The sequence below is a fragment of the Cnephaeus nilssonii genome (genome assembly GCF_951640355.1).
Source record: "Cnephaeus nilssonii genome assembly, chromosome: 8".
Lineage (NCBI taxonomy): Eukaryota > Metazoa > Chordata > Mammalia > Chiroptera > Vespertilionidae > Cnephaeus > Cnephaeus nilssonii.
This window is the reverse complement of record NC_137079.1, coordinates 86,344,469-86,357,249: the sequence shown is the minus strand read 5'-3', so window position 1 is coordinate 86,357,249 and position 12,781 is coordinate 86,344,469. Positions and strand designations below refer to the sequence as shown.

Here is a 12,781-nt window from a genome sequence, read left to right as displayed (position 1 = left end):
TGTTCCACATGTATGTACTAGTACGCTTTCCTATATTACAGCCCAAGCTCTACAGTCAGAGCAGAGGGAGAGCCATTCCGGAAGGAGCAATGGGCTCACAACTCTGGATGCCATTCGGGCACAAGGCCCATGCTCACCCAGGCACACTGGGTTTGGGCTGACTTTTAAAAGAAAGAAAAACAATCAAAGAAGAGGGGAGACACAACACTCAGCTCTCCTGCTGTAGTGGGGAAGGCTGCATATTCCCTGAAACTGTAACTCCTCTGGTGCTACTCCGAGCCTTTCTTCCAGAACCTGCGAGTGGGCTCACTCCCCACCCCCCACCCCCGCCCCGCACCCCAGCCCCATTCAGAGGAGAGAGGAGTGCAGTCTGAGGACTGGAATGCCCTCTGCCTGCTCCGCACAGAAACGCGCTGCTGGCATTCGCAGGCACTCTCAAATGATGTGGTATGTGTGCTCTTACTTTCCATTTTAACGTATCCAGCAATTTAGTGGTTAATTAGCAATTGGCTGCCCACCAATATGCAAATGAATGACAAGCAAAGACCCTCTGCATCTGTAATTATTTTGCTGATTTACAAGCCACTTTCCTCTCTGTGTAGGTTTTCTGCGGTGTGCATTCATGCATCAGGGATTTCATTATTTTTAGAAGCATACTCAGTGCATTTTTATGCTTTAATATCTTCAGGCTTCAGTAATTACAGTAATACACACACACACACACACACACACACACACACACACACACTGTCTGTTTTCCTTGTGTGGAATTCTTTTTTTCTTTCCTTTTTATAAAGAGTGGAGAGTAAGATTTTTTTCAAGGGGCTGTAACCCAAATTGCAGGGAGGGTCAGAACGCAAGATGAAAAGATGTTTGTTTCTTCCCCTGCCAAACCCTTATCTGGAGTCAGAGGAGTCTTGTAATATTTGATTTTTTTCCCAAGCAGCCCTGGTGAGTCGAGCCACGATCAGCGTTATCCATCTGCCTACTTTGGAACAGGCTGTTTTACTATTTCGAGGTTGAAACGCTTGACGTTTTTGCCAGCCCATTAAGAAAGGCTCTTACGTTAAATTAAGTCAATTAATAAATGGAGACACATTAAGCAATCAATTTTGTCAGCCGATCTCCCCCAGCATTGTGTGTGGTTGGCTGTAATCACAAGATAAATGCGATGTGCTGATCTATGGTAATGTTCAATAATACATCCTCCGCCGGGCTCAATTCATCAGGGAGTTTCAGTAGGGGAGGCATTTGTTATTGGCTGTCTCTGCACCTCAAGGATAACACTTCTGTCCTTTTGATTGGCCGCCTCACTGCTGCAAGATTCTAACCATCTTGTTCTGATGATGAATATGAAGGCTCGCTAAGCCGGTCTGGAGCCGAGTGTCTCCGCGGCGGCTGCGCTCCTTCCAGAGCCCGAGGACGTACCGCTGCGTCGCTGCCTTCCTGGGCCAACGACCCCCCAAAAGTTGTGATGCTTTTCTTTACCCAGTGCTTTGGGGCTGTGCTAGATCTCATTCACCTCCGCTGTCAGCACTACAAGGCTAAACGGGTGTTCGCCGCCGCTGGCCAACTTGTCTGCGTCGTCAACCCCACGCACAACCTGAAGGTGAGCTGCTCTCTCTGGCTTTGCATTCACGCCGCCAGGGGTCAAGTCCCTTCTCCGCCCGCGCGTGCACGGAGCTCCCGGCTAAGGCTGTTTCGCTGGTGCCAGGACCGTGTTTGGGGACTCGGAGGTGGAGTCGCCCATTCTGGCTCTCTGCGTGGCTTGGTGCTTTCGTGGCGGTTTGCTTTCCCCGCTGACTGGCCAGGACAGCGGGAGTGATGGTCTAGTTTCTTTCCCCCCGAGCGTCAGCCCAAGAGTTTGATGGGGGTCAGAAGTGGAGGTGGCGGAGGGATTAGGGGGCGTCCCCGCCCCCGCCCCCCTCTCTCAGGTATTTGTAGGCAAACGTTCAGTGGACAGGGCTGAAAAGTTACCCAAATTGCAGCCTGTCCCGTGTGTTTGCAAAAGCAGGCAAGCACAGGGGTTTTGGAAGCCCCCTCCGGCTGCCACTGAAGTAACGGGGCAGAAACATTCAGACAGGGACCTGGGAGTCGGGGGGGGGGGGGGGGCTTCTATTTTCCTTGTGCTCAGACTCGGCGTGAGTGAGTGAGCATATGTGTGAATGAGAGAGAGAGAGAGAGAGAGAGAGAGAGAGAGAGAGAGAGAGAGAGAGAGAGAGAGAGAGTCAGGAGTTTGTGTTTGCTTCCTGTGAGCTAGATACCTCCCCCCTCCCGCCCCCGTGCCCCGAGGACGGGAGGGGCGGGCTTGCCTCGGTTGTACAATAAGGAGGCCGCTCCGAGCTGCTGCCTGAGTCACCGCAGGGGCTGCGGGTGCTGCCCGGCTGCGCGTCTGGCGCCGCTGCCTCTGCATTTGTGCCTCCAGGTCAATGCTCTTTAGAAGAACAGCCAAAATACGGGATCCTGGAGGACCGCACCGCATCCCGGCCAAGAATGATGGGCAAATGGATCAAGAGCCACTAGCTAGGAAGACGGGAAAGCAGGGCAGTCGCGGAGGGGCGGGGGTAGCTGAACTCCCGAAATATGAAACAGCCATCATGACTCAGAGCTAAAATAAAGGATGGACTCATTGGGAGTTGCTTTCCTGTCCTCACTCTGCTCAGGGCTGAGAGAGGGTTAAGGGCACGTCTGTAGGAAGAATGTGCTGGAATAATCGCTATGGGGATAGATCTGTTATTCTGACCCCTGACTGATCTTGGGCAGGAAGGGAGTTGCTTGTTGCTCATCACTTTGTAAACTCCTAGAAAGAGTTAGACTCTTCTCGGTCGGATCACTGCCAGTCAACGCTGGTGGGTGCCCCCAACACCCGCCCCCCAATTTCTGCAAGTCCCTAGAAGGGACAGCTGCCTGGAGCCCCCGGGGCCATTGTCCCGGCCACTCCTGGGTGGAGGGGTGATGGATTGCTCTGGACCCTATGATGAACTGGCCTTTTGCGGTACCCAAGCTGTGGCTAACACCATCTCACGCAACCTCTCCCTCTCTTGTCCCCGTGCTCTCTCTTGCTTTCTCTCTCCCTTTCTCCTCATTTCACTATTTCTTTTATGGCTTAGTTTTATAAATGAGAATTCACCACTAGTCATCCTTGGCAAAGCAAGTGTATGGTGTACATATTAAAATATGATTCTGAATTCCATTTCATGGCCACTTTTGAGACCACATTCAAACTCCCATTATTTTGTCACTTTACATTAGTTAGTTCCCTGTGGCAAGACATTTTGTTTACTCCTGTTTTGCATTTCAATACATTTGAAAGTTGTTTATGAGATTGAGCATTCCCAAAGTTTGGATCCCCATGGCTCATTGCCTACTGCTGATGGCGGAGGAGCAGAGGGGCGCTCAGGTCTTGGTGTGGGGTGGCTGCAATGCATTTGCGGGTATTTTTCAGTGATGTGTGCCGGGATATTGACAAGCAGTTGGGCTGCCTGAGTCCAGGAGTCGAGTCAGGTTGGAGGCCATGGGTCAGCTCTGCTGAGCTGTGTGACCGCAAGACTCAACCTCTCTGAGCCTTTCAAAATGAACGTGCAGGAAGGTTAGGGAGAGATGGGGGAGATAAGAGATCAATCAAAGGACTTGTATGCATGCATATAAGCATAACCAATGGACGCAAAACTCTGGGGGGTGAGGGCATATATGGGAGTGGGGTGGGGGGGGCAATGGTAAGATATGTACACATATAATACCTTAATAAAAAAAATTGGAAAGAAAAAAAAAAAACCAAAATGAACGTGCAAATACCTATGCTGCCTCCTCCATGGCTCTGTGAGGCTGAAAGAGATACTAGAGGTGGGTGTGCTTTATAACACCCTCCTTCAAAAAAATTACGTTATTGCACATAATGTGTAGGGATTCATTAGGAACTTCAAAAGTTGTCACTTAAAGCCTTTAGCCAACTTAGAAACGCTATAAGCAGTAACCTAAAAGTAGGTGACATATGCTTTTAGAGGCTATTTTCCATGGCTCACTTTTTCAAATACATTCTCATTTGGCTCTCCACTTTCCATAAAAAACTACTTAAGAGACTGGCTCAGATGAGCTTCACTGCAGGTAAGCAAAGCAAGTTGAGTGCCGCTCATCAACCAGAGGGTGCAGCGGAACAAACGAGGTCCACAGAGGCTGCGCCAGGCCCAGGCACCTCTGCAGCCCGGGCTGCCTCCGTGGAGATGCAGGTAACACCTTGTGCTCCTCCACCAGCCAGGTGGTGCAGCAGGCCAATCTTCCCTGCTTCTCCCACCTGGGGGCTAACAGTCATTTGCAGAGCTTTTAAAGGACCAATTCCACAGGAGCATTGCTGCTCCTATCACTTATATTAAAAAATACATAAAACCTCAAAAGCAAAGTGCTCCTTGTAAGCATTAATTTCCATAGACAGACCACAGAAATAGGCCTAGGATATAATAAGCTGTGACCCATATGGGGAAAAATTCTTTCAAAGAAAAAAAACACACGCTGTGGCAATGTTCACCCAGAATAGCTATTGATCTGTGGTGCTTCCCGCACTCTGTAGGACGCTGGTACCTGGGTGGGTGAGTAAGGACACAGAGACTGCAACCTTACTTTCAATGTTCTAGGTGGCACGCAGCTACCTGAGAGGGCTGGGGAGACTGTGTTTTTTGCTTTGTTTTCTTTTGTGGAAACATTTTTGCACTTGGTCCTTCCCTGGGATTCCTGATGATGCTGACAGTATTTTAGGACCTGAGGCAAGTGCTGAGTTATAGTAAAAATTCACTTTCTGAGCAGAGAAAAATGTGCTTGTATAGGTCACCTTCATTCTCAATCTTATTATGGCGATTACTTAGTAACTTGGGATTCCTTCAAAGCTGGTATCTTTCCTTCTAAATGGAAGGCAGAAGACTTCCCAGGAAGGCAGACACCCAGTTGAAGTCATTAAGCCCCTTCATCCCACCCTAATTCAAGGAGATGTTTAGTGTAGCTGGCCTAGAATATGAGGGGCCGCTGCTTTAAGCAAGTCCCAGGCAGGGGAAGGCTCTATAGCAGAGCTGCCTCTGTGGAGTGCAAACGACACTCTGTCTGTCTGTCTGTCTGTCTGTCTGTCTGTCTCTGCCTGTAGGGAGGGCTCCTTGCACAGCCGATGCCCTCACTTCTCCTTCCTACGCTATGAAAGCGACCAACGCCAAGAAGCCAGTGTTCTTGGCTGGCGGCCCTCTGCTCTTCATTCACAGAGGTTACTGAAGTGCAGCCAGCGGGCCCGGGCTGGCACCGGTGAGGGCTCTGACTCTTGGTCTGGATCCATCACTCCTTTCTCCCTCATGTCTTTTTCTTGTTTCCAAATCCTAAGTGCCTTTCTCTCCTAGCTCCTCTCCGGTCCACCCTAGCTGCTTCTATAATGCCTGCCCTGGGCAGCCCTCCTCCTCCTCCCCATCTCCAGAGGTGCCCTTGGAGGGGTGGACTGGACGCAGGCTTCCTGAGTTCCGGAACCTCGGCTTCTCCAGGGAAGGATCTGTGGTGGCGGCACAGCCCCTCTGGGGTGGGTCCCAGCCCTTCCCAAGCAGATAGTAGCTGAGCTGAGGCCGGCTGGGCAACTTCCTCCTCTTTACCACAGCCCCTGATAAACCAGTTCCTAAAAGAGACTAGTAAGACGCTTTCTGAGAAACTTGCAAGAGGCCCTTGTTAGTGTCAGCATCATTGTTGAGAGCCCCCCTCTCCTAACACCCCCAACACACACACCCACCCCGTGCCCTCCCCAGCATCCAGAAGTGAGGGCTTAACCTCCCCACCTCTACTGGGAGGCAATTCATGCCTCTATTCAGCCTCCCCAGAGCTCTTCTCTATTGTAACCTGTTAACCTTGGGTTTACCCACAGGCACACACATATGGGACAATAATGACTTTAAGTGCCTGACAGATACTAAATAGGAAATTAGGGCATTTTTAGTACCATTACTTGAAGCAATCACATGCCTTTTATTCTAAGACCAACCTATGTGGATGAAGTATGTTGAGTGACGGTGGGGATGGATGGGGGGTGGGGGAGGTGGGGGGTGCATGGAGGAGGAGGAGGATCATCGAAGGAGGGAGGCAAGAAGAAAAGTGTGGCAAAGCCAAACATTGCCCCTACTTTTAGGGAATAATCTTTGGAAGTCCCATGGGCCTTGGGGCTTTCACTAACTCTGCTCGATACAGCACAGCAGGCAGCCAAATGAGAGCTAAAGGCCTGGGCATTGTTTTTTAGAAACTTAGAGGCGGCCTTTGGAGTGTTCAGCCTGAATATCTTATTAAAGCCGTTAAAGGCTCCGACAAGATTGTTTAATCCTGTAGTTCTTATTGACATAGCCACCTCGGAGGGCCCCATTCGGAGTTCCTTAGAAATAACACCACCTCCTTCTGCAGTCCAGGCTTGCGCCTCCTCACCGCCCATTGGCACCTTCCAGGGCAGGAAGGGTAAGGGAGAGGCTGGAGCCAGTGCTGCCCACTCCAGGAGCTTAACCCTAACGGCTTCCCCTGCAGCCCCTCCCAGCCCTTTGGTTTCTGTGGATATTGTATGATATTCCCCTCTGTGGGCACAGGGCAGGCATGGCGCTTTTCTGGTTCATAGTAATTGCAGATGAGACTCTTGGGTCACGTAACTGGATGCCCTGAGTCCCGCGCAGTCATTTGGTGAACTGCTAGTAATGGAGTTGCAGAGAAGGCTGAAGCTGGCACTAAGGTGAGGTAAGTCAATGATTACCTCTGTACCACATTTACCCAGCAGCCCCAAAGCAAAATATTTTTTAAATTCAATTCATTGGGGTGACATTGGTCAGCATGAACATATAGGTTTCAAGATCTGTATACTGTACCATGTGCCCACGGCCCAAAGTCAAATGTTCTCCTGTCACCTTATACTAGAACCCCCTTCTCCTCCACCCTCTTCCCTCTGGCGTCACCACACTGCAGTTTGTGTTCATGAGTTTCAGTTTCATATGAGCGAAATCATATAGTTCTTTGCTTTTTCTGACTGACATATTTCTGACTGTTATTTCACTTAACATAATGTTCTCAAGGTGCATCCATGTTGTTGCAAATGGCGCTATTTCATCCTTTCTTATGGCTGAGTAGTATCCCACTGTGTAAATATACCACATCTCCTTTATCCAGTCCTCTATCTTGGGACACTTTCTTTGTTTTCATGGCTTGGCCACCATGAATAATGCTGCAATGAACATAGAGATGTATATATAATTGGGAATACATGATTTTGAGGTGTTTTGTTTTGTTTTGGGGGGTATATATCCACAAGAGAGATTGCTGGCTCATATGGTAACTCTACTCTTAATTTTTTGAGGAATCGCCAGACTGCTTTCCATAGTGGTTGTTCCAGTCTACATTCCCACCAGCAGTGAATGAGGATTCCCTTTTTCCCACAACCTCTCCAACACTTGTTGTTGCTTGTCTTGTTGATAATGGCCACTCTACCAGGAGCGAGGTGGTATCGCATTGTGGTTTTTTTAAAAAATTAATTAACTAATTAATTAATTAAAACAGCTTTATTGAGACATATTTACATACAAGAAAATTCACCATTTAAAGTGTACAATCAGTGGTTTTTAACGTATTCACAGATATGACAATGTTCTAGTTTCAGAACATTTCATCACCGCCAAAAAGAAAGCTCTTCCCCTTTAGCAGTCAATCCTTGTTTTTCCCATCACTCTGCCCCATGCACTACCGTTCTACTTTCTGTCTCTGTGGATATGCCTATTCAGAGTATTTCATATAAATGGAATTATAAAATATGTGGCCCTTTTATGTCTGGCTTTTTCACTTATCATGTTTTTTTTATTTGCTTTTTTTTATTTTTTATTTATTGTTTAAAGTATTACATATGTCTCTTTTTTCCCCCATTGACCCCTCCCCGGCCACTCCCACCCCCTAGCACATGCCTCCAGTCCCCCCAGTGTCTGTGTCCATTGCTTATGCTTATATGCATGCATACAAGTCCTTTAGTTGATCTCTTACCCGACCCCCCCCCCCGAAAAAAAAACACACCTCCCCTGCATTCCCTCTGAGGTTTGACAGTCTGTTTGATGCTTCCCTGTCTCTGGATCTATTTTTGTTCATCAATTTATGTTGTTCATTATATTCCACAAATGAGTGAGATCCTGTGATATTTATCTTTCTCCAACTGGCTTATTTCGCTTAGCATAATGCTCTCCATGTCCATCCATGCTGTTGCGAATGGTAAGAGTTCTTTATTTTTTACAGCAGCATAGTATTCCATTGTGTAGATGTACCAGTTTTTTAATCCACTCATCTGCTGGTGGGCACTTAGGCTGTTTCCAAATCTTAGCTATGGTGAATTGTGCTACTATGAACATAGGGGTGCATATATCCTTTGTGATTGGTGTTTCTAGTTTCTTGGGATATATTCCTAGGAGTGGGATTACTGGGTCAAATGGAAGTTCCATTTTTAACTTTTTGAGGAAACTCCATACTGTTCTCCACAGTGGCTGCACCAGTCTGCATTCCCACCAGCAGTGCACGAGGGCTCCTTTTTCTCCACATCTTCGCTAGCACTTGTTGTTTGTTAATTTGTTGATGATAGCCATTCTGACAGATGCGAGATGGTCATTGTCCATTTGCATCTCTCGGATGATTAGTGACTTTGAGCATGTTTTCATATGTCTCTTGGCCTTCTGTATGTCCTCTTTCAAAAAGTGTCTATTTAGGTCCTTTGCCCATTTTTGATTGGATTGTTTATCTTCCTTTTGTTAAGTTGTATGAGTTCCCTGTAAATTTTGAAGATTAAACCCTTATAGGATACAGCATTGGCAAATATGTTCTCCCATGCAGTGGGCTTTCTTGTTGTTTTGTGATGGTTTCTTTTGCTGTGCAGAAGCTTTTTATTTTGTCATTGTAGTTTTGATTTGCATTTCCCTAATTGCCAGTGAGGTTGAACATCTTTTCATGTATCTGTTGGCTTTTATTATGTCTTCTTGGGAGAGGTGTATTTTCAGGTCCTCTGCCCACTTTTTTTTTTTTTTGCAGTTTTTTTTTTAATTGATTAAGGTATTACACATGTGTCCTTATCCCCCTTCCCCCCACCCCCCACCCACTTTTTGATTGGGTTGTTTGTTTGTTTGTTTGGTGTTGAGTTTTATGAGTTCTTATACATTCTGGAAATGAAACCTTTGTCAGAGATGCTGTTTGCAAATATCATCTCCCATCTGGTTGGCTGCTTCTTTGTTTTGTTGTCAGTTTCTTTTGCTGTGCAAAAAGAAGCTTTTTAGTTTGATATAGTCCATTCATTTATTTTTGACTTTACTTCCCTTATTTTTGGGGTCTAATTCATAAAAGTTCTCTGCAACCAATTCCCATAAGTTTGGTATCTATATTTTCTTCTATGTAACTTACTGTTTTGGGTCTTATATTTAGATCTTTGATCCATTTTGAATTAATTTTTGTACATGGGGATAAACTGTAATCCAGTTTCATTCATTTGCATGTGGCTTTCCAGTTTTTCTAGCACCATGTATTGAAGAGACTATCTTTACTCCATTGTGTGTTTCTGGCTCCTTTGTTGAAAATTATCTGTCCATATAAATATGGCTTTACATCTGGGCCTTCTATTCTGTTCCATAGCTCTGTGTGTCTGTTTCTCTGCCAAAACCATGCTGTTTTGATTATTGTAGCTCTGTAGTATAATTTGAAGTCAAGTAGCATGATACCTCCAACTTTGTTCTTTTTTTCTCAGGATTGCTTTGGCTATTTGGGGTCTTTTGTGGTTCCATACAAATCTGATGATTTCTCATTCTATTTCTTTAAAAAATGACATTGGTATTTTGATGGGGATTACATTCCCAAAGCAAATTTTATGGAACTCCTTTAACCATGGTCCCTCAAGCTTCAGGGACTGTTTGGAAGAAATTAGAAAGCAGATACTGAGAGTTTTCTTTGAAATGCACAGAGAGGTCAGAGTTATTTGGGTGGCTTCCTTAGGGTAAGGCTGAATATTTTTCTAGCAATTAACAGTAAGAAAAAAATTTAACTGTCGGTGAACATATTTTACTCTTAGCAAAGTCATCTTGACTCGACCAGCTCTGTTCCCCAAAGGGAAAATTTGACCTGTTTAGATACTGATGTCACATGGAGGGGGTCAATCTAGAGAATGGAGACCTGTTCTCCCACGAGGGTCTGTGGCTTAGGGAATGATGGGAGAAAGTCAGAACTGAGGGGTTACATCTTATTTTACAGTCGAGGGAATTGAGTCCAGAGAGGGGAAGTGACTTGTGTTAGTCTCCTATGGCTGCTATAACAAATTACCACAAACTGAGTTGCTTCAAACCAGAGAAACATATTCTCCCACAATTCGGGAGGCTAGCAGTCCAAAATCAGGGTGACAACAGGGCCACGCTCCCTCCAAGGCTCCAGGGAAGAATCTGCTCCTCGCCTCATCCAGCTTCTGGTGGCTCCATGTGTTTTTTGTCTTGTAGACACATCACACCAATCTCTGTCTCTGCGGTCACATTGCCTTCCTCTCTTCTCTGTGCGTCCATCTCATAAGAATACATGTGATTGCATTTAGGGCCCACCTGGATAATTGAAGATAAACTCCTCCTCTCAAGAATCTTAATGTAGTCACACCTTTAGTCATATAAAATAATATTCACTCTTGCCATATAAGGTAATACGCACATGTTCCAGACGTTAAGATATGATCCATTGTTTTGGAGGACCACCATTCAACCCAGGACTTTTGCAAAGTTAACTTATTTCCTGACGGAATTGGAACCAAAATTTAGGCTTCCTAGTGACAGACCTACATTCCCTGCACTGTCCTCGGATGCCTTCAGATCAGCCCTAACTAGATGGCCCCTGCATTGGTACATTCTGTGGGAGCAAAAAAATCACAGGGTCTCTTCTGGTGCCCCATCAGTCTGCCCTGGGCCAGCAGGATGACCCCATGGGCTGTACCCCACACTCAACCATTTCCCTTTCACCAGACCCACATTTTCTTAGCAAATTGGAACCCCTACATTACCATCCCCCCTTATTTCTCCACCTCTCCCATAGATCTTCTTTCCTTTTTTTTCAAACTCTTTTAAAAATAATATAATTTACATGGATGCATACACATCATATATTGAAAATCAAATGATAAGATACATAGTGTCAAAAGCATAGTGCTTTATATTTGCCCCTGGTGTATATTTTATTTTATTTATTTATTTTAATTTTATTTTTCAATTACACTTGACATTCAATGTTATTTATATTAGTTTCAGCTGTCTTGGTGCATATTTTCTCTCCACCAGCTCAACAGGGAGGGAAGCAGTGGGTGCAGGGGAAAACCGGGGCTCTGGGAGAGACTGTCCTGAACTCCAGTCCAGGCTGTGCCACCTGCTGACATGTGACTTTGAACAAATGACTGGGCCTCTCAGAGGCTCCATGTCCTCATCTATAAAAAGGAGACAATAATGCCCACATTTTACGGTGGCTGTGAGGATTAAACGAGCTCACACAAGGAAAATGTCTGTCATAGAGGAGAGTCTGTAAAAGAGCAGTTATTGTCAACAAGGTCATTACAATGAAAGCGGCTCCTCAGAAGCTGGTGTCCACTCCCCAGGATCCCCTCTGGCTGTCTTTCTCTACCGCCTGCCTCCTCCTCTGCAAGCCCAGTGCTTGCTGTTCCTTGGTATGTAAAGTGCCCTTGGCCTTGAAGAGAATTTTGAATAGAACAATGTCTTACCTTACATAAAAGTCGGATTTGTCCTTAATGCTAAATTTCAAAGAAAACCCTAAACTCTGCTTGGGTTCTGAGCCCAGCAGCCCATTAGGTCTCAGGAGAGCAGGGTGTCTGTGTTGGGACAGCAGCTGAAGAGTGGGGTCCCCCGTCATTCACAGGCAGGAGCCAGCCGTGCAGATCAGTCCCTTTCCCCACCCAGCCTGAAACTTGTCCCTCATGACTTATGCATGATTTCTTTTCATTAGCAGCAGCTGAGTGAGCACACGGGTAGGACTCTGTGAGGGGGCTCTGATCCGGAGGCTGTGGATCTGAGGCCCAGTGACACCACTGAGATTCAGCGGGGAGGGTGGAGGTTGGTGGACTAAAACCACCTGCTCCCTGGAAGACTGGATATTTCTTTCTGCCCTTCAGTTCTTTCTACCTTGAGAAGTAGCTTTGATCTGAGTGGGGTGGAGATGAAGTGGGCGCCAATGCTCAATGGAGGCTGCAGTCCTTGGAATCAAAGGAGGGTGAGAGAGACACCCTGACCTTTCTGAGCCAAGAAAATTCCTGGATCCCACTATTATCAGAGAATTTTACAAATTACCAGGCTAAGCCATGGGCCTGGGTCCCCTGCACTCCAATCTGAGTTGTTTCTACATGCATTCACACACACACACACACACACACACACACACACACACACACACACACTTTATGGTAATTCTGAGAAGCCAACCTCTTTGGACCCTAAGTGATCTCCGAATAGCAGTGCAAGATCACAGGATGCTAAGCCCAGTGGAAGGGGGAGCCTGATCCCCAACACTGAGGAAGAAAGACTGGAGATGAACAAGAAGACCCTTCTCCTCCACCCAGTCTGTGATGGGTCACTCCAGTCTCAGGACAGAGGCAAGGGAGAAAGTAGGCCTGGAAAAGAAGAGCATCATTCTAGTTGAAGCTCAAGTATGGGTTTTGGAGTCAGACAGATCTGGGTTTGAATCCAATGCTGTCATGTTCCTTGAGTAATGCCTTTGACCTCCCTGAGCCTGCACTTCTTCA

General features: G+C 46.4%; 1 protein-coding gene across 1 annotated transcript in view; it reads left to right on the top strand.

The window, feature by feature from the left end:
* Positions 1-1,451: 1,451 nt before the first annotated feature.
* The window catches only part of SIAH3 (siah E3 ubiquitin protein ligase family member 3), a gene marked incomplete at its 3' end in the record, with an annotated part of 75,193 nt that continues 63,863 nt past the window's right edge, over positions 1,452-12,781 (top strand). Inside the window, exon 1 of the mRNA XM_079778716.1 lies at positions 1,452-1,609. Coding sequence (XP_079634842.1) covers positions 1,475-1,609 — 135 coding nt within the window. The 5' untranslated portion in view covers positions 1,452-1,474. The remainder of the gene's footprint in view (positions 1,610-12,781) is intronic.